General features: G+C 39.9%; 1 protein-coding gene across 6 annotated transcripts; it reads left to right on the top strand.

The window, feature by feature from the left end:
- The first annotated feature begins 1047 nt into the window (after positions 1–1047).
- Positions 1048–15984, top strand: LOC122419464 (tyrosine-protein phosphatase non-receptor type 5-like). 6 transcript variants are annotated; one of them, XM_043434071.1, is made up of 8 exons: positions 1048–1368; positions 10493–10688; positions 10925–11102; positions 11232–11465; positions 11890–12297; positions 12455–12750; positions 12924–13133; positions 13365–15984. In XM_043434071.1, the coding sequence occupies exons 2-8, from the start codon at positions 10666–10668 to the stop codon at positions 13477–13479; spliced, it is 1464 nt and encodes a 487-aa protein (XP_043290006.1). In that variant the 5' UTR covers positions 1048–1368; positions 10493–10665; the 3' UTR covers positions 13480–15984. The 6 variants fall into 6 exon arrangements, with proteins under 6 accessions (XP_043290006.1, XP_043289975.1, XP_043289982.1 ...); XM_043434040.1 differs by lacking the exon at positions 1048–1368 and adding an exon at positions 6024–6306; XM_043434047.1 differs by lacking the exon at positions 1048–1368 and adding an exon at positions 7733–7842.
- Positions 15985–17226: the final 1242 nt, after the last annotated feature.

A 17226-nucleotide genomic window follows, 5' to 3' on the forward strand; every position in this document is an offset into this window, starting at 1 on the left:
CATCACTCATACCCGCGTGTTACACATTCCATCATACGCTCGATAACAATAAATTCGTTCCAAGAATTTTCATCAACAAATATAAACATTGATTGTTTTATCAAAATCCTTTAAATCTTATTTTAGCGTGACGAAATTGAGCAAATATTAACTCAACACTACAACCAGTCACCGATCTCGATAGTGGCCCGAGTACCTCGGTTTGTCAGTTTCCATCATAGAATTTTTTCATAAATGATTGTCTGCATGATCTCGTTCATGAATGTTTCATACGAGAATTATATACGAGAAAATGAAAATTAATAAGCAATTCATTGATTTAACTTTATCGGTAAACTGTTCTTGGTTTAATTATTTTTCTTTTGTTTTCAATTTTCATGTCAAAATCGGTACAAGCAATATGTTTTTCGAAAAAGTTGATAACTCCGTTCCAGTTTTCGGGAGCGTTGATTCCCTCACCGAACTCCAAGCCGAAAAATATTTCCCGGGATGGAGGAGATTTACAAAAGTTATTGAAATTTGTACCTGCATATGACAAGGTACCAGAATTCGCACGGTATTATTTCTTATGACAAATTTTATTTGGTTTTTAATCTCCCAGAGCAAGACAGAAATGGTCGTTTCCCACTCCTCATAATGTTTGGCCTCAAAATTGATTTTGCGTTTTGAAGAATTGAAAAAATAGCCAAAAAACTCATTTTCAGGGCCACACTCGAGTTGGAGATTCGAAAAAGTTGAAGTTCGCTCGAGCCAACGAGTCGCATTTTGCTCTTCACGCGACTCGTTGACTCACCAAGATTTCTGTGCGTCCCAACGAATTTTTATTCCCCGTGTGCGTGTTTTTATAGTTACACAAAACGGGGGGCCCAACGAAGGGGTGAAAAACGGTCAGGGGAAATTCAGCAGGGTGGTAGAACGTTATCGAGAGCAGCAGCGGCGGGAGTACGAAGAGAGATTGGTGTCACGTATGCGCGCGCGACTCTATCCCTCTCCGGGACAGGTAAAGCGGAATGCAGTTTGTCCTCACTTTGCAATCGGTTCAGACGCCGTTCAGATGCGTCCGATGCAACACGAGCGAGTGCGAGAGCGACTCGACGCATAGTTTTCATTCGCGGGCTCGTTTTATTCGTAAACCGCTCGAGCTGAGTTGCACTCTCGTTTTTTTTCGCTGCTTCGAATAATTTGGTAGCGGCGCAAGTGAGCGGAGGCGACGAGCTCGGGACTTTGGACAAGTGCATCGGGTGAGGAAATTCGAAGGAGACTTTGACATCGTGCGTGACTCGGTCGCGCCGTTGTGACCGATCAATTCAGCCGTTTCTCGATCATCGGCACCGCTCGACGAGGTCGTCATCTAAACGGGAGGAAAACGTAAGAAGAATAAAGATCAAATGTATTTTAGTCTCGATCACGAACCGCCGAAAATAGATTTGACGACGAGTAAACAAAAGTTGGATGCAATTTTCGTCGAAAATTCTCGTTGAAAATTTTCGTTGCTGTTTTACACTTTTTGTAGAAAATATCCAATTTTTTTATCAACCTCAATCGCGCTCATTCATTTTCAAGAGTTTTGACCTCGCACTGAAAAATCTGTGTCAACAAAATGCACGTTCCAGCAGCGCGTTAACCCCGATTGTGACAACTTTTCTCGCTCAAATGACTCCTCTCGCCTCGCTCGATTGTTCGTATACGCGCTCGGTCCGATTGCCCGAAGTTTGTCTTCCGGCCTGGCACGTCCGACGACTTCAGTTGTATTTGGTTTCCAGTCTCGCACAATCCCTCGATTTGGGTCACCTGCTTGGGATCAATGGGCTGAAAAAAGCTGTGAAAAGTTTGGCTTCATTTTGTTTAGACGTTTCGATAAATCTGTTTCTCCTTTTCGAGTAATATTTCGTAGAATTTCAACATTAAAATTTACCACAGTTGTAGACTCTTACGAATCTCGTTGTAAAATAATCGATTTCACTCAATTATTGAGTCGTTCACCCACGATACTCCGAGCGAATGCGAGTGTGAGCGAATTCCCTGCGCTTCCAGTCAGTCGCCGAGCCTGCAAGAAAGTACAGTTTTAGCCAAAAGTAGCGAGCGAAGCCAAAAAAGGCATTTGGCTTCACTTTAAGCGAGTGAAGGAATCTCGACAAAATTTTTCCCAAATTCTGTTTTCTTCGAAACGAGAGCTCCGCCTTCGTTCCGCTCTCAGGCCCAAAGTACTGCAGACAGAAAAGCGCCGCCGGGAGCTTTTTTGTAGGAAATTCGACGCTCCACAAAATCGGTCTCTTGACATTTTGCACAATTTTCACCCGTTTCGATCGTGCGTGCCGTAAAAGAGGGCGAGTCCTTCGATTTTGACAATTGACGACTCGCCGGCCGAAGATTCGGACCTGAACTTGGGCCGGCCCTCGTGACCGTCGATCGCGGAACGCCCTGTGTTCGCAGCCGCGACACGCAACCTGCGACCCCTCTTCGTTGCCCGAGAAACGTGTTGTCGAGTCATATCCTCACAGAGACGTCTGGGCACGAAAAAAGGAGTTTACTTCCTCACCTTGTTCGACGATTCTCACTTTTTTCACGAAATTCTTTAATTCTGGAAGTCTCTTTCGAGTGTCATTTAATTTCATCTGAATAATACAAAAAAAATCGTTTTTATGAGCTTTTTTTTACTCCAAAAAAGTGCTGAAGCGGTGACGTGACAAAAATTGAATTTTCTTGCGCGCAATGACCTTCGAGTTCGTCCAATCGCAGCGCTTTTCGAACGATTTTGCATTCCGTTTGATCGAAAATGGAATCATTCTCAGACGTTGAAGCTGGGCTCGTGCCTCTGGAAACTCGTTCGCAAATTTCAGAACAAAAAAATGTATCGCAAAAAAAAAATAAAGCCAAAAAGTGAACGTTTTCAAAATGGCGCAGTAGCCGGAAAAAAAGTCGTAGAGACTTTTCAAAAAAGCCAAAATGAAGCTGAAAGTCTCTCCTTCAAAGTGCCCTCTGTTGCATCCGAATGTCTGGACCATCGGCGTCGTGGCACAAAGAAGAGTGCGCCAACGTTTTTCGGACTCTCGTCCCGACAGTTTTGAACGGTACTGTAATGGAATCAGGTTCATCAAACCATCGATAGAAAACACTTTTCCCATTGGGGACTCCGAAAATTTATTAACAGATGAAAAAGCAAGAGGGCGAAGGAAAAATGAGAATAAAGGAAAATAATAATGGCAAGATTAGCAGCCAGCGAACGAGAAAAACCACCTTCGTCGGAGCAAATTTCGGGCCACTGCTTTTTAGTGCGAAAATTATCGCGTTAGGGGTGACTCACCCACGCGAACGGACGCTCCGAGGAGGCGAAAAGATCGAGAAACTCATGCGCCCACGCTCGCGGCTATTTTCCCGAAAACCTGACCTTCGCTCCGCGTGTGCGTAAACCAATCGGATAACTGGGATAACTTTTTAAACGAAATCGGTAGCTCCCAAGAATAATTCGAGGCAGGAAAAAAGAATTTCAATTTGTACTCCAAGTTCGTTAATTCCCTCACTTCGGATTTTTCAATTTTGTTAAGCAAAAATTGGCTCGCGAGAAAAAATCATTCGGCACAACGCGTTGGAAAGTAAATAAACGATTAAAAAAAAATTGATCATTGAAAAATAATCATTTAAAAAATGTTAAATAATAATAAAAATAAATAAATTATTGGAAATTGATCGTCTGGAAAAGTGTGATGGGATTTTTCACCGCTTTTATGCCAATTTTTATGCTCGCGTTTAAGTTAAGCTTTGCGAGCCCCGATGCAACCACCGGTCCGTACGAACGCGTCAACCCTTTCGCCGAGTCTTCGCCGTTCCCGGGCCGTCCCATTTTAATCTGTATCAGAGAACCTTTGAGATCGACCATTTACGACCTTCCCCGGAGCGCCGGCCCAGAAAGCACCTGCGCTCGTTCCTTCGTCCTCCGATCCAAACTGCTCCTCGTTGCGAACCCTCTCCTCGCCTCGAAATAAATTTATCCAAATTATTCGAGCGTAATCGAACGTTCAGAAATAATTTTTCGATATTCACAGTTGAATAACGAAGCAGAAAACTTAAATTGCGGGGACGAGGATGAACAGCGATCGCGCAAGTCAGAGGAACGACTCGAACGAGATGACGCTGAAGTTTCCAACGTTGGAGTCCAACGAAATGATCTAAAAAACTGCTCAATAATTCCAGTAATTATCCAATTTATTTCCAGTCGAATTTGTACTTTGTATTTTTTTAATCTACACAATTATGATTCGTGAAATAAAAAACTGATGGATAAATCATTTTATTTTCATTCATTTCGTTGGACTCCAACGTTGCAAACTTCAGCGTCGTCGAAAAAACTCTTAAATAATTCCAGTAATTCTCCTATTTTGTTCCCTGCCCAATTTGCGATTCGTAGTTTTTCAAGCTGCACGAACGATTCGTGAAATAAAAAATTGGTGAATTAAAAACGTTTTTTTCGTCCATTTCGTTGGACCCCAACGTTGGAAACTTCAGCGTCGTTCAAACGAGCATTATTTTGAAATAAAAATAAATTTGGAGAAAAGGTTTCTTTGAAGAGTTCGAAAGGAACGGAAAACGGTGAAGTTAGCTGCGACTTTATTCCCAGAGCCTTCAAAAATCCGCGTTTCCGTGTCTCACTTTTATTTTGCTGAACGAAAGCCCCAAAACGTCAGAAGGTTTTCGAAATGAAGGAAATTATTCCGTCGGAAATTTGGATATTCGCGAAAGTCGAGGAAATATTTGTGGAAGCGTTTATTCGCGGTCGAAAAACCTTCAACTCGAATCTGAATTTATTATTGAGTAAGATATTATTATTTCGATGTTTCGCAATGCCAATAGTCGCGGCTGCTCATCCGAGCGGGAGCGAAAATTCCGGAATTTTTGGAAACGAGATAAAAACGCGTCGAACCGTAACAGGACTTGTTTTCGTTGGCACACTCGATTGTTAACTCGGTGGAAAGATTACTCGTCGAAAAAGTAGTATAAAAAGAAGAATGGAGCGTAGGTAAAAGCCTTGGGAGCTCAATCCGTGGACGCCTACGCGCAAACCTCCCCGAAAGCCAATCACGGTCGAGCACGCACTCGGGGCTCCCACAGGGGAGCTTTCCAAGCGTACAAAAGCCCTTTCTACGTTTGGGCGTGTGTTGCACACACGCCCAAACGTTCGTTGCACGCTCAGACGCGAGGCCGAAGCTTTCCGAAGCAGCGTGATATCCGAGCGAGCGTAGAAAGAGGATGAATGAAGCTCCTCGTAAACGAAAAATCTACAGATATAGACGCGCACCGGTGGATCTGTGCAGGGCTCGTCCCGACGCCGTGCGTCGCACGCACCCTCGATATTCCGCGAGAAGAATCACTCAGTAGGACTCTCGTCTTTCGAATTGCCAGTCCTTTGATTCCCGATCTTGCGGACGGAGCACCGATACGGGTCGAGCGAAATGCACCGTGGGGCCGGGACGAAATTTCGATTACTTTCTCAACGAAATTGTTGGGGAGAAGAAAAAATGGGAATGACGGTGAAAAACGTTCGGTTGTACGGTTAAAAAGCGTTGATGATTTTATGAAAAATTACTGCTGATTTGCGAATCGTCGATGAGTAAAAAAAAACGGTCTTTCGGCGATGAAACGCTGGAATTTGGACAACGGAAATTTGGGACACGCGCGAGTGAGTTCGTTGGGGTTAGGATTTGTTGATGGTGAAAAAAAGTAGCGAGAGATTCGTCAACTTTTGTCGAGAAGCGATGCGATTCCATTGTCTCGAAAGTTTGGATAAAGTTGAGGATTAAAAAACGAAAAAGTTTTTGCTCCGTTGAAAAAATCAAAAGATCGATCACAGACTGCGTGGCAAGGGGAAAAATGCTCGATCTTACGATGCGAAATGACGAGATGCGTGGAAATATACGCCGACGATTTCCGGCCCAACGTCGACTGACTCACAGCTCTGATATTCTCTCGACTTTACGACGGCGGCTACGACGAGCGTGAGCCGAGCTCAAAAGAGGGCACGGACTTGTCGAATTTCTCCCGCATCATCTTTCCCTTGCTATTAAAAATAATATTTTGACACTCGGAACGAAAGGGACGAGGGAAAATCGACGCTCGACTTTCGTTGGTACGATTTACGAAAATTCACTCGATCGATCATCCTCGACCGTGTAATCGTCGTTGATTTTTTTCCTTCGATGTACTATCAAAATGGTAGTTTCATATTATCTCGAAGAACAATAAAGCACTGCACCAAAACTTATTTAAATTCTATCAACATGCAACAGTGCTCGGATGCCGTCATGTACCATGGTAATTAGAAAAACATTTCTCACGTTACCTCGCGTATATTTATTGAATCGATGCAAATTTGAGGGGCATCGAATTCGCTTGTCCGTTACTCGGTCCCTTCGACTTGTCACATTTCACAGTTTTTAATCTACACACAGATCACTTTTTTCACCGAAAAGTTCTTCGAATTGGCTTGAACTCGAAATATTTATCGAAAAAAAAGATGTCGGTGATTTAGTTACTTGAGCGTCGTTTCCGAGAGAACGCAGAGAGCAGTGAAAAATTTAACCAGAAGTCGAAATATTGACGATAAAAAAAATAAAACCTTGTTCACATTTATTTCCACTTGAAGAAAAATTTCTTTATATAAACGTCGATTCGCGATGGAGAGATCTCGAAAGTTTTACGTAGGAGTCACTTTTTCGATAGCAAATACGTCTCGATTTTATGTTTACTTTATGGTCACATTTCCATGAGCTTGGAAACAGCACGTTGAGTTTATAAACTTGATTCGAGTAATCGAATAAAAACTTCAATTGTCAGGGCTGCTTTTTCCTTTATTCACAAATTGGAACTAAATTGCACAATCCTCATCTCCGATTGGTTGATTTCATCAAGAGAAATTACCTGAGAAAATTGCTATATTTAACTCCATCGTCGGCGTAGTTTTCCCAGTCCCCACGCACGAGCACGCTTAACCTCTAATATGGACGACGAGAAAATCACGTAGTATATATTTTATAAATTGCTTCCAATATTCACGCGTATTAATTTTATTGTTGACGAACGTGAGCCATCAACGCAATTCATTGTTTAATGACAACCGAAGAGAGAGGCGAAGAGGGAGGAAGAGAAAAGAGAACGCGCTTCAAAGCCCCGAACAGTACGTTATTTATGACCGCTAATCTACCGGAAATCCGGAAGTAATTAAATGCGCGACCGAATGAACCGGAGATATCCGATTGCACAGGCGTTGCACGCAAACATCGTGTATTTTCGATTGTTTATCGCGAAATTGTGATTAAAATTCGTAACGTTTGCCGTAATGAAATTCCTGCAGGAAAGAGAAAAATTCATCGTATGCACGTTTTCGTATTACTTCGACAATTGCTGCTGCTTTTTTTTTTTTTTCAATTTAACCGTTTCGTGCAGTTTGAAAACGTTTACGAATGCGACCATGACGAGGGAATGAGGGAAATATCCATTGTCACGTGCCCGAAATTCGAGGTATGCCGAGCCTCGCTCTGTCTAGTCTGTCTTCGTTTTTTGCCCCCTCCCCTCCGCCCCTCCACAACCCGCGGCTTTGATCTCCCGCCACAAGTGTCGTGCAAACCGGAAGTAGCGGGAAACTCGGTGATTGGTTCTTCCTTGCCCACACTGCGCGGTCATTCGCTCCTTAACTTGCCCCCACCCGCCTGTCGGCGAGCTAAGTTGTCTCTCGAGCGACGACGAAGCGACCCGAGAGACACTTTGATCTCTAAAGCGACACAATTATCTATTATATGCGCTCACGCTCGACTCACGCGGTTCGAATGTTCGAATACGGAGCTGGCACAGGCAAGTGTCTCGATTTCGGTTACCCAGTTTTTTTCGGTTTATTTTTTATTTGAACATTATTTATGTGTCTGGTGTAACGGTGTGTCATGTGTTCATATCGGAAAAATACAAATTGTACGCTCTTCAGTCCCGCAAAAACTGGGAGTACGTTTTAGTGAATTTTTTCCGTGGTTCACATGTAATTCGAATTTTACTGGAAATTGGATCATTAAAGTGCCAATGTTGGTGGTTTCGAGAAGTTGAGAAATAAGTGGTGCTAATAAAACTTATCGAATTCACACATGCAGCCGTGGAATATGAACATCGAAATGTTTATATTCTCGATTACAGGTTTCTACTTTTCATACCATTTTTAAAAGGCTTTCTTTCTATATGAGCTGCTAACGCAAATTGATTAAAAAGCTCAAGTTTTTTGAAAATCCTGATAATTCGGGCTTTATTTCAAGTTTTTTCATTTTTTGAGTGATCTTGTGAATTTGTCATTTAGAAAAAAAGCGGAAAATCACGAATAATTTTGATCAATCTTTAGGACTATAACACAAAAAAAATTGTTGAATACGGCAAAACGTTGAAATCGAATTGTGTGAGATTTTTATTAAAACATTTATTGCTGTGAAAAAATGAGTTTTCTTACCATGTAAATGTGACATAATTTTGCAATTCTGTTCAGCATTTTTTGTTTATTTGGAATCTTTTCATCGATATCTAGTGATGAAAATTATACCTAAACAAGAAATTTGTGACAAAGTTTGTGAAATAGAGCGAGGAATCTTGGCGAGATGTAGTGACAGAAAGTAAGAGTGATTCGAGTATTTCCAATTTTTATGGGGAACGTTTTTATTATTTTCAGAATTAAGAACACGATATCCGTTTTTTTTTCATTACTGCATAGGTTTTTATGCAGAAATAGATGAATCTCAAAATGAATTTCAAATTACAAATCGACTTGACATTATTGTGTTTGACATCAAAAAGCAGACTAAGATATCGAAATTCGGGACGAAAGTTTTTCGCTCATCAAATATTTAATTCACAGCAATAAGATATCAAATAAGTTGAATGAAAATTAAACTTGGTGAGTCGTTTACCGTACGGTTTTTTTAAAATTCGCAGCATTAAGAACTTCGTCAAACCACAAGTGTCTGGTCTCATGCGAATTTCTCAGTTTTTTCCGTTTTGCATTTGAAATTTGCTAGCGAGTCTTCCTTCCAGTAGAGCATTAACGTCTATTCACGAATACATTGACCCAGTATATATGTATAGTTCGTACATCCGGGTCACATCTTTCATCGTGTCCGCCAAGTAGAAAAAAAGAAGAGAAAAAATAAAAACCGGATGTAGTTCGTTCCCGTTCATAATACACACGACTAACCTATGATACATCCGCATAAAAAGAGAACCTAACTCTCGTACATTAATCTCTTGCTCTCGCTCCAACACAAACAGATTATATATGTGAGAGCCGGCGAGGTTCAAGAACGAAAACAAAAACTAACCGTGTACATATATGCGTTGGCTAAAGATTCGTTGCAATATCCGATTATTTATCATAATACACCGGTAGAGAACAGCTGCGCAACGGTTCTCTTCATTGGTGCATTCGTTCATTTCCCCCTCCACAAAACCGCGCTTTCTCTCATGTACTCCCAGGCCCAGGCAAGTTCCGTTCATAAAATTAGACCAATGTTTATTTCCTGCTGGACAAACGCGGTGGGAAAATAAAATCTTACGGCTTTACCTTCCGCGTAATAATCTTTTCTTATTCATTAATATTCGTATCTGCGTATGAATATTTCAGTTATATAAATAGATAGAGATGTGCGATAAATTTATAGAGTGGAAATACATCGCGATTCAACAGTCTCATTCATCTACTTTTTTTGACGTCCGTACTCGTCTGTGATCATTCGCGTCGGCAGTACAGCTGTCCTCGATTGTTTCCACAACAAATTTACTTTTTTCCATTTTTTCATTTCATTAATTAAAACGTAAATTTCAATGGGTAGTGAATGAACGAATGTTTTTTCTACAAGTATACAGGTGTGCTAAGTACTGAGAAAATAGTGTTCCGATTTCAGGTTAGTAACGAAATGACGAACGCGCGAAATAAAGAAAACATTGATCAATTGCCTCGTGTTGAATTACTCATCCTCAAGGTTATCGGATGCATTCGTTGTTGAACGTATTTTCTTTAAAAAATGTTTTTCCAACTGTTTTTTACTGCTTCATCAGTGCAAAACATTTATCGGACATTTTCGTAACACATATATGATGGGTAATGGCGGTCACAAGAATTTTCCAATTGTGACAAAGTTCGGTTTTTCATACGTTTTAAACTAATTTTTTCTCGGACTCACAATCACAATAAAAGTTTTGGGATACCAATGGAAAAAATAGAGTTTGTTACGCTGTTTTTATTTTAAATAACTACAATTAGAGAAAAATTTTGAAGTTTTTTAAGGAGAGCCTCATTATTTTGTTTGATCAGTTATAGACTATTAAATTGACTAACAACGAGATATTTTGAGGTTAAAAGAAATCCATCCACTTTTGTAGTCAAGGGAATAAATGAGGAGGAAACCACAAAACCTTTAACTGTATTTCAACAAAGCACATTTAACACTGTTTTTTATTCCATTTTGTCCCTTAGGTGGCACCGGTACACCTTTGACTCATCGCTACATTAGCGACGTAAAAAGTTATGGAGTATCCGATGACGATAATGAACATTCCAGTTCTCTGGACAGAATCAACTTAATAACGGAGCAAAGGTGGCAAGTTGAAACAGAGCTGCCAGTTTCCTTGCTGCCGGCCACCGAGGTGATGTCTGCACGGTCTCATCACAGGTAATTTATTACTCCTCTAGTTGCAATGTTGAAGTATGAGTTCAATTTCAAATTACTCATTTTCACAAACTCCTTATTTTTCTTTATATGTTGATGTAATTTTATCTCATTAATTAAACGTGTAGTGACTAACAACCTGACAATGATTATCGAATTCTTTGGAGCTTCTTTTTTAAATATATTTTTAACTGAAAATCTAATAGTGACAATGAAATATTTTTAATGATGCTGCACAGGATCCGACAGTCCGCTACAGGACTGGACGATGCTGGAATGGATCTACAAGTGGCTCAACTCAGTGCACGATCCGGTCAGGACGTCAGTTCAACTGCGGCTCTATCATGGATACACTGGGAATTACCTTTTCCTGTAGTCCTTTGCGCTGTTGCTGCTGCCGTTCTCTTCACTTTTCTGGTAAATTGAAAAAAAAAAAAAAAAAATTGCACTGTACGAACCTTGTGGACCTAGGAAATTGGTTGCAATTGATTCAACCAACGAAACATTGACAAATGGTCACATAAAAATTTCATTTTTTCCCTCCAGTTTTTGTTATGGCTGAGGAGGCAAATGTCGAGTGAAAAAAAGAAGTCTGGCGATGGAGACAGGCGAGGGCTCGTGGAAGAAGGAGCAGTCGGTCCTGCCATGCCGCACGATAAACCAGGCAAAAGCTGCAAGGAACATTCTTTGGAGGCACACTGGATGAAACAAACGATCGAGAAGCCACCAATCGCTACCAAACCTATCGCAGCTGTTGCTGAAACTAGTAGATTACCAGAGGTACATTCAAAAATATTTGTTTGATACTAGCAGTTTCAATGTCGAACACAGCTTTCCAGTTTTCCTTATAATTGAATACTCAAAAAACAAGATTCTCTCCATGATTCTTGCTTCCGGAGTATCTTCGAATTGGAATTTGTTCCTTTTTTATCAATTTTTTTAAATGACTGCTGATAAATTCAAAAATTGAACAAAATATTTAAACTTTTTCCTGCAACTTTCGTAAAGGACAGAGCATCAGAAATTTGTAAAACCATTGATGCTGTTTGAAGCATAATTTTCTTTATTGTAAAAAAATCTGATCTAAGAATCTAATTTTGTCTGTAACATTTCGATTAGTTTCTTGAATTCAGAAAAACTTGACAGAATTCGCTTCGACGATGCAATGACCTTGGTGAATTACGATGAATTTAATGGTTTGCAGGTATTATCGGTAGTGACACCGGAGCGAAAACCAGAGCCAATTCGCATAAAAGCTAAAAGACTGTTGGAGCGTCGTGGCTCGAGTGCAAGTTTGACGATCGAGCTTGCGACTGCACCGGAGAGTCCTCCCCACATGGTGACACCAACCCGCGAGTGCACTGCCGAAGAATTCTTATTAAGCACCGGTAGACTTTTGTCGCGATCACAATTGACAAAAGCGATCAAAGATCCAAGTTCGTTACACAAAGAATTTTGGGAAGTTCCTCTAAACGTGCCCGAAAAGGTCGAAATATTCGGTTCGGGTGTGAAAAATCGTTATTCCGGAGTTTTACCGAATGAACAGTCGAGGGTCGTTCTCACGGGGAGTGAAGATCCAGTCGCGAGCTATATCAATGCCAATTATATAAGGGTAAGTTGAAAGAAGTGAAAAACTCACCGAGGAAATCTCGAGTTGAATCGAAAGATGTTTGAACTCTCAATTATTTGTATTTTTCTTCATATCGAAAGAGAAGAAGTTAATTGAAATCAGCATTTCAGTAATTCATTTTGTTTATTCTCATGAAAAGGGTTACGACGGTGAAGAGTGCCGCTACATAGCGACGCAAGGACCATTGGCACACACGGTGGTAGACTTTTGGCGTATGGTTTGGATGGACAAAGCAACTGCGATCGTTATGATAACGAAACTTTTTGAGGCCTCGAAGACCAAATGCGACGTTTACTTTCCCCTCGAAGTTAACAGTCGAATTCAGGCTGGCGCATTCACCGTGATCCTCAATTCAATTGACAGCAGGGATGGTTATACCGTTAGGGATTTAGAGTTGAGGCACGAAGAAGATCGACGAACGATAACGCATTATTGGTGAGCCAAAAATCCAACGCTGGACTAACAGTTCGGTCGTTTGGACGAATTTTTTGTGAATTTGATGTCAAAATCGTACAAAATTTTTTCTAGTACGCATCTTTTATCTGTATTATCCAAGTTTGAGTATTTTTTATCGCTTTCATGAGTAAAAATGACTTCGGTGTTTCCAGGTATGACTCCTGGCCGGATCACGCCGTGCCCCAATCGTCAGATGCGCTTGTAGGATTAGCTGCTCAGGTGAACACATTACCTGGGCCTGTGGTCGTTCATTGTAGTGCTGGCATAGGAAGAACTGGATGCTTCATAGCCTTAGCGACCGGAATGACGCAACTTATTAGAGAGGGAAACGTCGATGTACTTGGAATTCTTTGTCAAATGAGGTAAATACTTTTCGCTTCAACCAAAACCATTCAATTTCATTGATGAAACTCGTAATGTGATTTTATCATCCATCAACATTTTCGTTATCAAAAGCCAAAGAAAATCGTAGACCGTGAAAGTTGTAGGATTTGTGTTAAAAACAAAAAAATATTTCGAGTGTCGAGACTTCGACGGGTATTAATAACATCAATCGTGAGACAGAAAATGAATGTTTGCCCACTTTGTTGTAGATACGACCGAGGTGGAATGATACAGACAGCGGAGCAGTACGAATTCGTACACCGTGCGTTGTGCATTTTCGAAGAAAGCCTCAACGGTAAAGGACCAAGTAATTCTGGTGACTGAGAGTGGTGGGAAGCAGCGAACGAATTGAACCGATTAAAAGGTGAAATCGATCGCGCTGAATCAACTAAACTTCAAAGATCCCAGACGCAGCGATACACTTGTGATTTGTACTCGACGATAACGGTATGAGCTATGAAACATTCTCGGAAGGAGAAGAAAAATCTGGACGAAAATTCGGAGGAACTGGGCGTTCGTTCGATCAAACGAATCGATACTATTCTATCCTTCTACTCAGGACGAGTTGCAAATACTCGTTGCAATGAAGCTGCCACTGTAATTCCTATACTGCCATCACGAAAAAATCGTTGACCGAGTCATACGCAACGCGATACACCCGCGTTACTAAAAATGTTGCATTTTTTGAACATTTTTCTCCAAAACAGACGCTTTGGATTCAAAGAAAACAATGAAACAACGCTGCTTCGGAGCGTAATAGTGGAATTTTTCCAATCGATTAGTCTTTGAAACGATGCCGTAGATCTGACTCGTAATTGTCATAAAATTCGTCACGATTTAGACCGTAATTGGGAACAACTGTTTTGACGGAATAGTGGAAATCCCACTTTCATTTTTCCGTAATTTTCTTTTCGCGATGAAAAAGTTTCGCGAAACACGATCATGCGATTCCGAACAATTAGACTTTCTTGCCGATTAATGAAATTATTCAAACGTTATTTGTGCTTGACATGAAATTTTGGACCACATTTTGCAAAAGAAAAAATAATTACGCAACAAAATGTCGGTATCGCATCGGGTGGTGTCGCCCTTATTTTTGCATTTTTCGCCTCAATTTTATTTTTCTTATGTTTATTAAACGCGAAATCGTCGATCGACCAGAAAAAAAACAACATTCCATTGCTCCCGAAAAGTTGGTCGCGGGATTTTTGGTTCTCGAATCTGTAGCATGACGCCCGCTATCACTTTTGTATCTGTACATTGATCTATTTTTGAAGAATTTCTAAATCTGGTCTTACCGTAGAAAGCAAGATGAAGCGACGATAAAAATTCAGCAATTCATCAGAATGAATGCTCTGGGACCCGGAAAATAATTGCGGCATCAGCAAACAAATAAGCGGATTAAGCAACTTTTGTCCTATCGCCAGTTCCTAAGTTATTTCTTCGAAGCTAAACATTTCGTCAGTGGGCTTATCAACGCGTGTATAATATCGAATTTATTTATCTCGAAAAAGACTGAATGCGGGTGGAATAACGACCTTTTTGGTTCTTAACGCCCTCAGAACGATGGACAGAGCTTTTTTTTATATCGTTTGAATCGAGGAAAAGAGTCCCATTTTTTCACTCCACATGATAAAAAATTCGAATTCAAAGACATTTTTCTCCGTTCAGAATCGATATTTCGGTGCTCGCGATTCAAGGTTTACGATTTTGTATGTAAAAACGACGAAAGTCTCGTGTGAAACAATTCGAGCGAACGACTTTCTTTTAATGAATTTTCAATCTTCTTTCGTTCGCATTTTCTTGAATCTCAATGAAAACTTATGGTTTTTCTCAAGGTCACGTTGCACGCACATTTTTCATGACCGAACACTATCTCAAGCTACGTACCAAACAATTATTTAATTCATTCATCGATTGCTATACTTCTTGCACTGTTTTTTTTTTTTTTTTCAATTTTTCACTTTTCGCTTCATTTTTATAACAGAGAAGGGAATAAATGTACGAATATATATTTTGAAAATGTATGTGTATACATATAATATTCTATCGTCATATATGTATATATATATACACATATATAAATATGTGTATATTCATTGTGATCGTATTTTTATTCCGAACGCTGTTTTCCAGGCTGGCTCTGAGGATAGAATATATCTGGAACTATTCGAATTCTTTTCCTAGGATCTTGTATCCGCGTTGAGAGATTTTCCAAAAAACAGCGTACAATTTTTTCTGGAAAAAAGTTATCGTTCCATCACTTTTTGAAGAAAGCAAACTTTTTTTCTTCATTACGATTGCTCATACACCGATTCAGATCATGTCACCTTTTGCTTCCGGTTTGGGCAATGGTAGAGCAAAATTTCAAAAATGAAACTCTGTTTCAGAGTTATTCCATTTGAAAAATTCACCCCTCGAAACAGCAGTTTGGACAAAAATATGGTTACAAACTCGAGTACGAGTGCATGTTGCGATACGTATAATCGTCAAACGCAAGATTGTGATATATATCTATACTATTAAATAATAATAACGATTAAAGATACGTATATACATAAATAATATATATTGTACAGAGAGCAAAATATATTTAAGAGAGTATGTATTTGTGTAAAAGAAATATGAAAGAGAGTCGAAGAGTATTTATGGATGGGCAATGCCAGGCGATGGCCGCAGAGTGTTGTAATTGTATATTTAATTAATAAGCACACAGTACGATTATTATTACAATTACTACAATAACAATATTAATAATAATAATAATTTTAGAAGCCCTTTGGTGTTCAATTGTACTTATGTGACATATATAAATGTTTATAGTATCCATCCAAGCGTATTTTGCGTTTACTTTATTGACATTTTGTGGTTATGTGTAAGTCGATAAACAAGGCACACGTTTTTGTGTTGCATTCACTGTTAACATCAATCACAGTAAAAGTCCACACGACCGATGTTGCCGAGCATGCGATTCCCTACAAAAAAGCTTCTCCTAATGACACATTTTGATCTTCAATAAAATTCAGTACTAATAGAAAAACTGCTTGCTCTGAGAATTTAAATTTCCCAGAGATCTAATTACGGGTAATTTAACGACACGGATAGCCCATGAATTACTGCAACAACTTCAGTATGCGCCAACAATAACAATCACAATTGCAAAGATTGCGAACTTTTGAAGCATCCTGTAGATCGGTGAAGAAACAACACTGAGAAGAAAAATCTGCCAAATACGGTAGCAGCGCCACGGCAAATTTACCATCAAGCGTCCGAAGCTCGGAAACCGGTTACTTTTTCCATTGCGAATTGCGATTATGCGCTCCCCGCATTTCTAATTACGCCGAGCATCATGACGACTAAATCGTCAATCGACCCATAATTGCAGTATATTTATAAATCCATCAAATATACTAATTTCACAAACCCCCTTGTAAGGAACCTTCTTTTTTCTCGATACATTTTGTTTTTCTTCGAAAACTTCTGCCACCTGCCGGCACGTGCGCGTACATTATTCAAAATTTTTAATTCTACTGATACAATTTTTAAGCTGCTTCAATGTCACGGATGTCACGTAAAACGAGCATGCACGATTCAAAAATTTACCATAAAAATCTCCATTTGCAGTGCAATAATAGTGAAATTACAGATTTTTTTGAATAATTTTCAACAAATGCGTTAGGTCCGATTATTTCAAATTCATACTTTAGTTCAATCAATTCATAACCTATAAATTCCTAAAATGAATACTGTCATATCCATGCAATCATCATATATATATATTTGCGATATTTTTTCCCGGGTTATCATGGGGGCGTCGACAAAAAAGAAACCCATCGTGAAGCATTTACCGATCTTGGGCACGCTGGACCGGTTGTGTCCACTATACACAACACACACCGCGTCCAAGCACATAAACCCACACAACTCTGCGTCGTATATGAGCGTGAGCGCAGCATAATTATTTTTTCTTCTTTCAACTTCCTCAGCAATTCGAACGAGCACACAAATACATCGAGCACGTATAAAGCCACACGTACATACACTAGCGGGCTGAGATCATACGGTGAGAGA

The sequence above is a fragment of the Venturia canescens genome, chromosome 1 (genome assembly GCF_019457755.1).
Source record: "Venturia canescens isolate UGA chromosome 1, ASM1945775v1, whole genome shotgun sequence".
Taxonomy (NCBI): domain Eukaryota; kingdom Metazoa; phylum Arthropoda; class Insecta; order Hymenoptera; family Ichneumonidae; genus Venturia; species Venturia canescens.

What these genes read in the sequence shown, in the direction of transcription:
- LOC122419464 (XM_043434040.1), top strand. Translation starts at nt 6,192, where the DNA reads ATGTACTATCAAAATGGTAGTTTCATATTATCTCGAAGAACAATAAAG. An exon ending in GGATGCCGTCATGTACCATG is followed by an intron (nt 6,307 to 10,492) that starts GTAATTAGAAAA and finishes TTTGTCCCTTAG; the next exon opens with GTGGCACCGGTACACCTTTG. An exon ending in TCTGCACGGTCTCATCACAG is followed by an intron (nt 10,689 to 10,924) that starts GTAATTTATTAC and finishes GATGCTGCACAG; the next exon opens with GATCCGACAGTCCGCTACAG.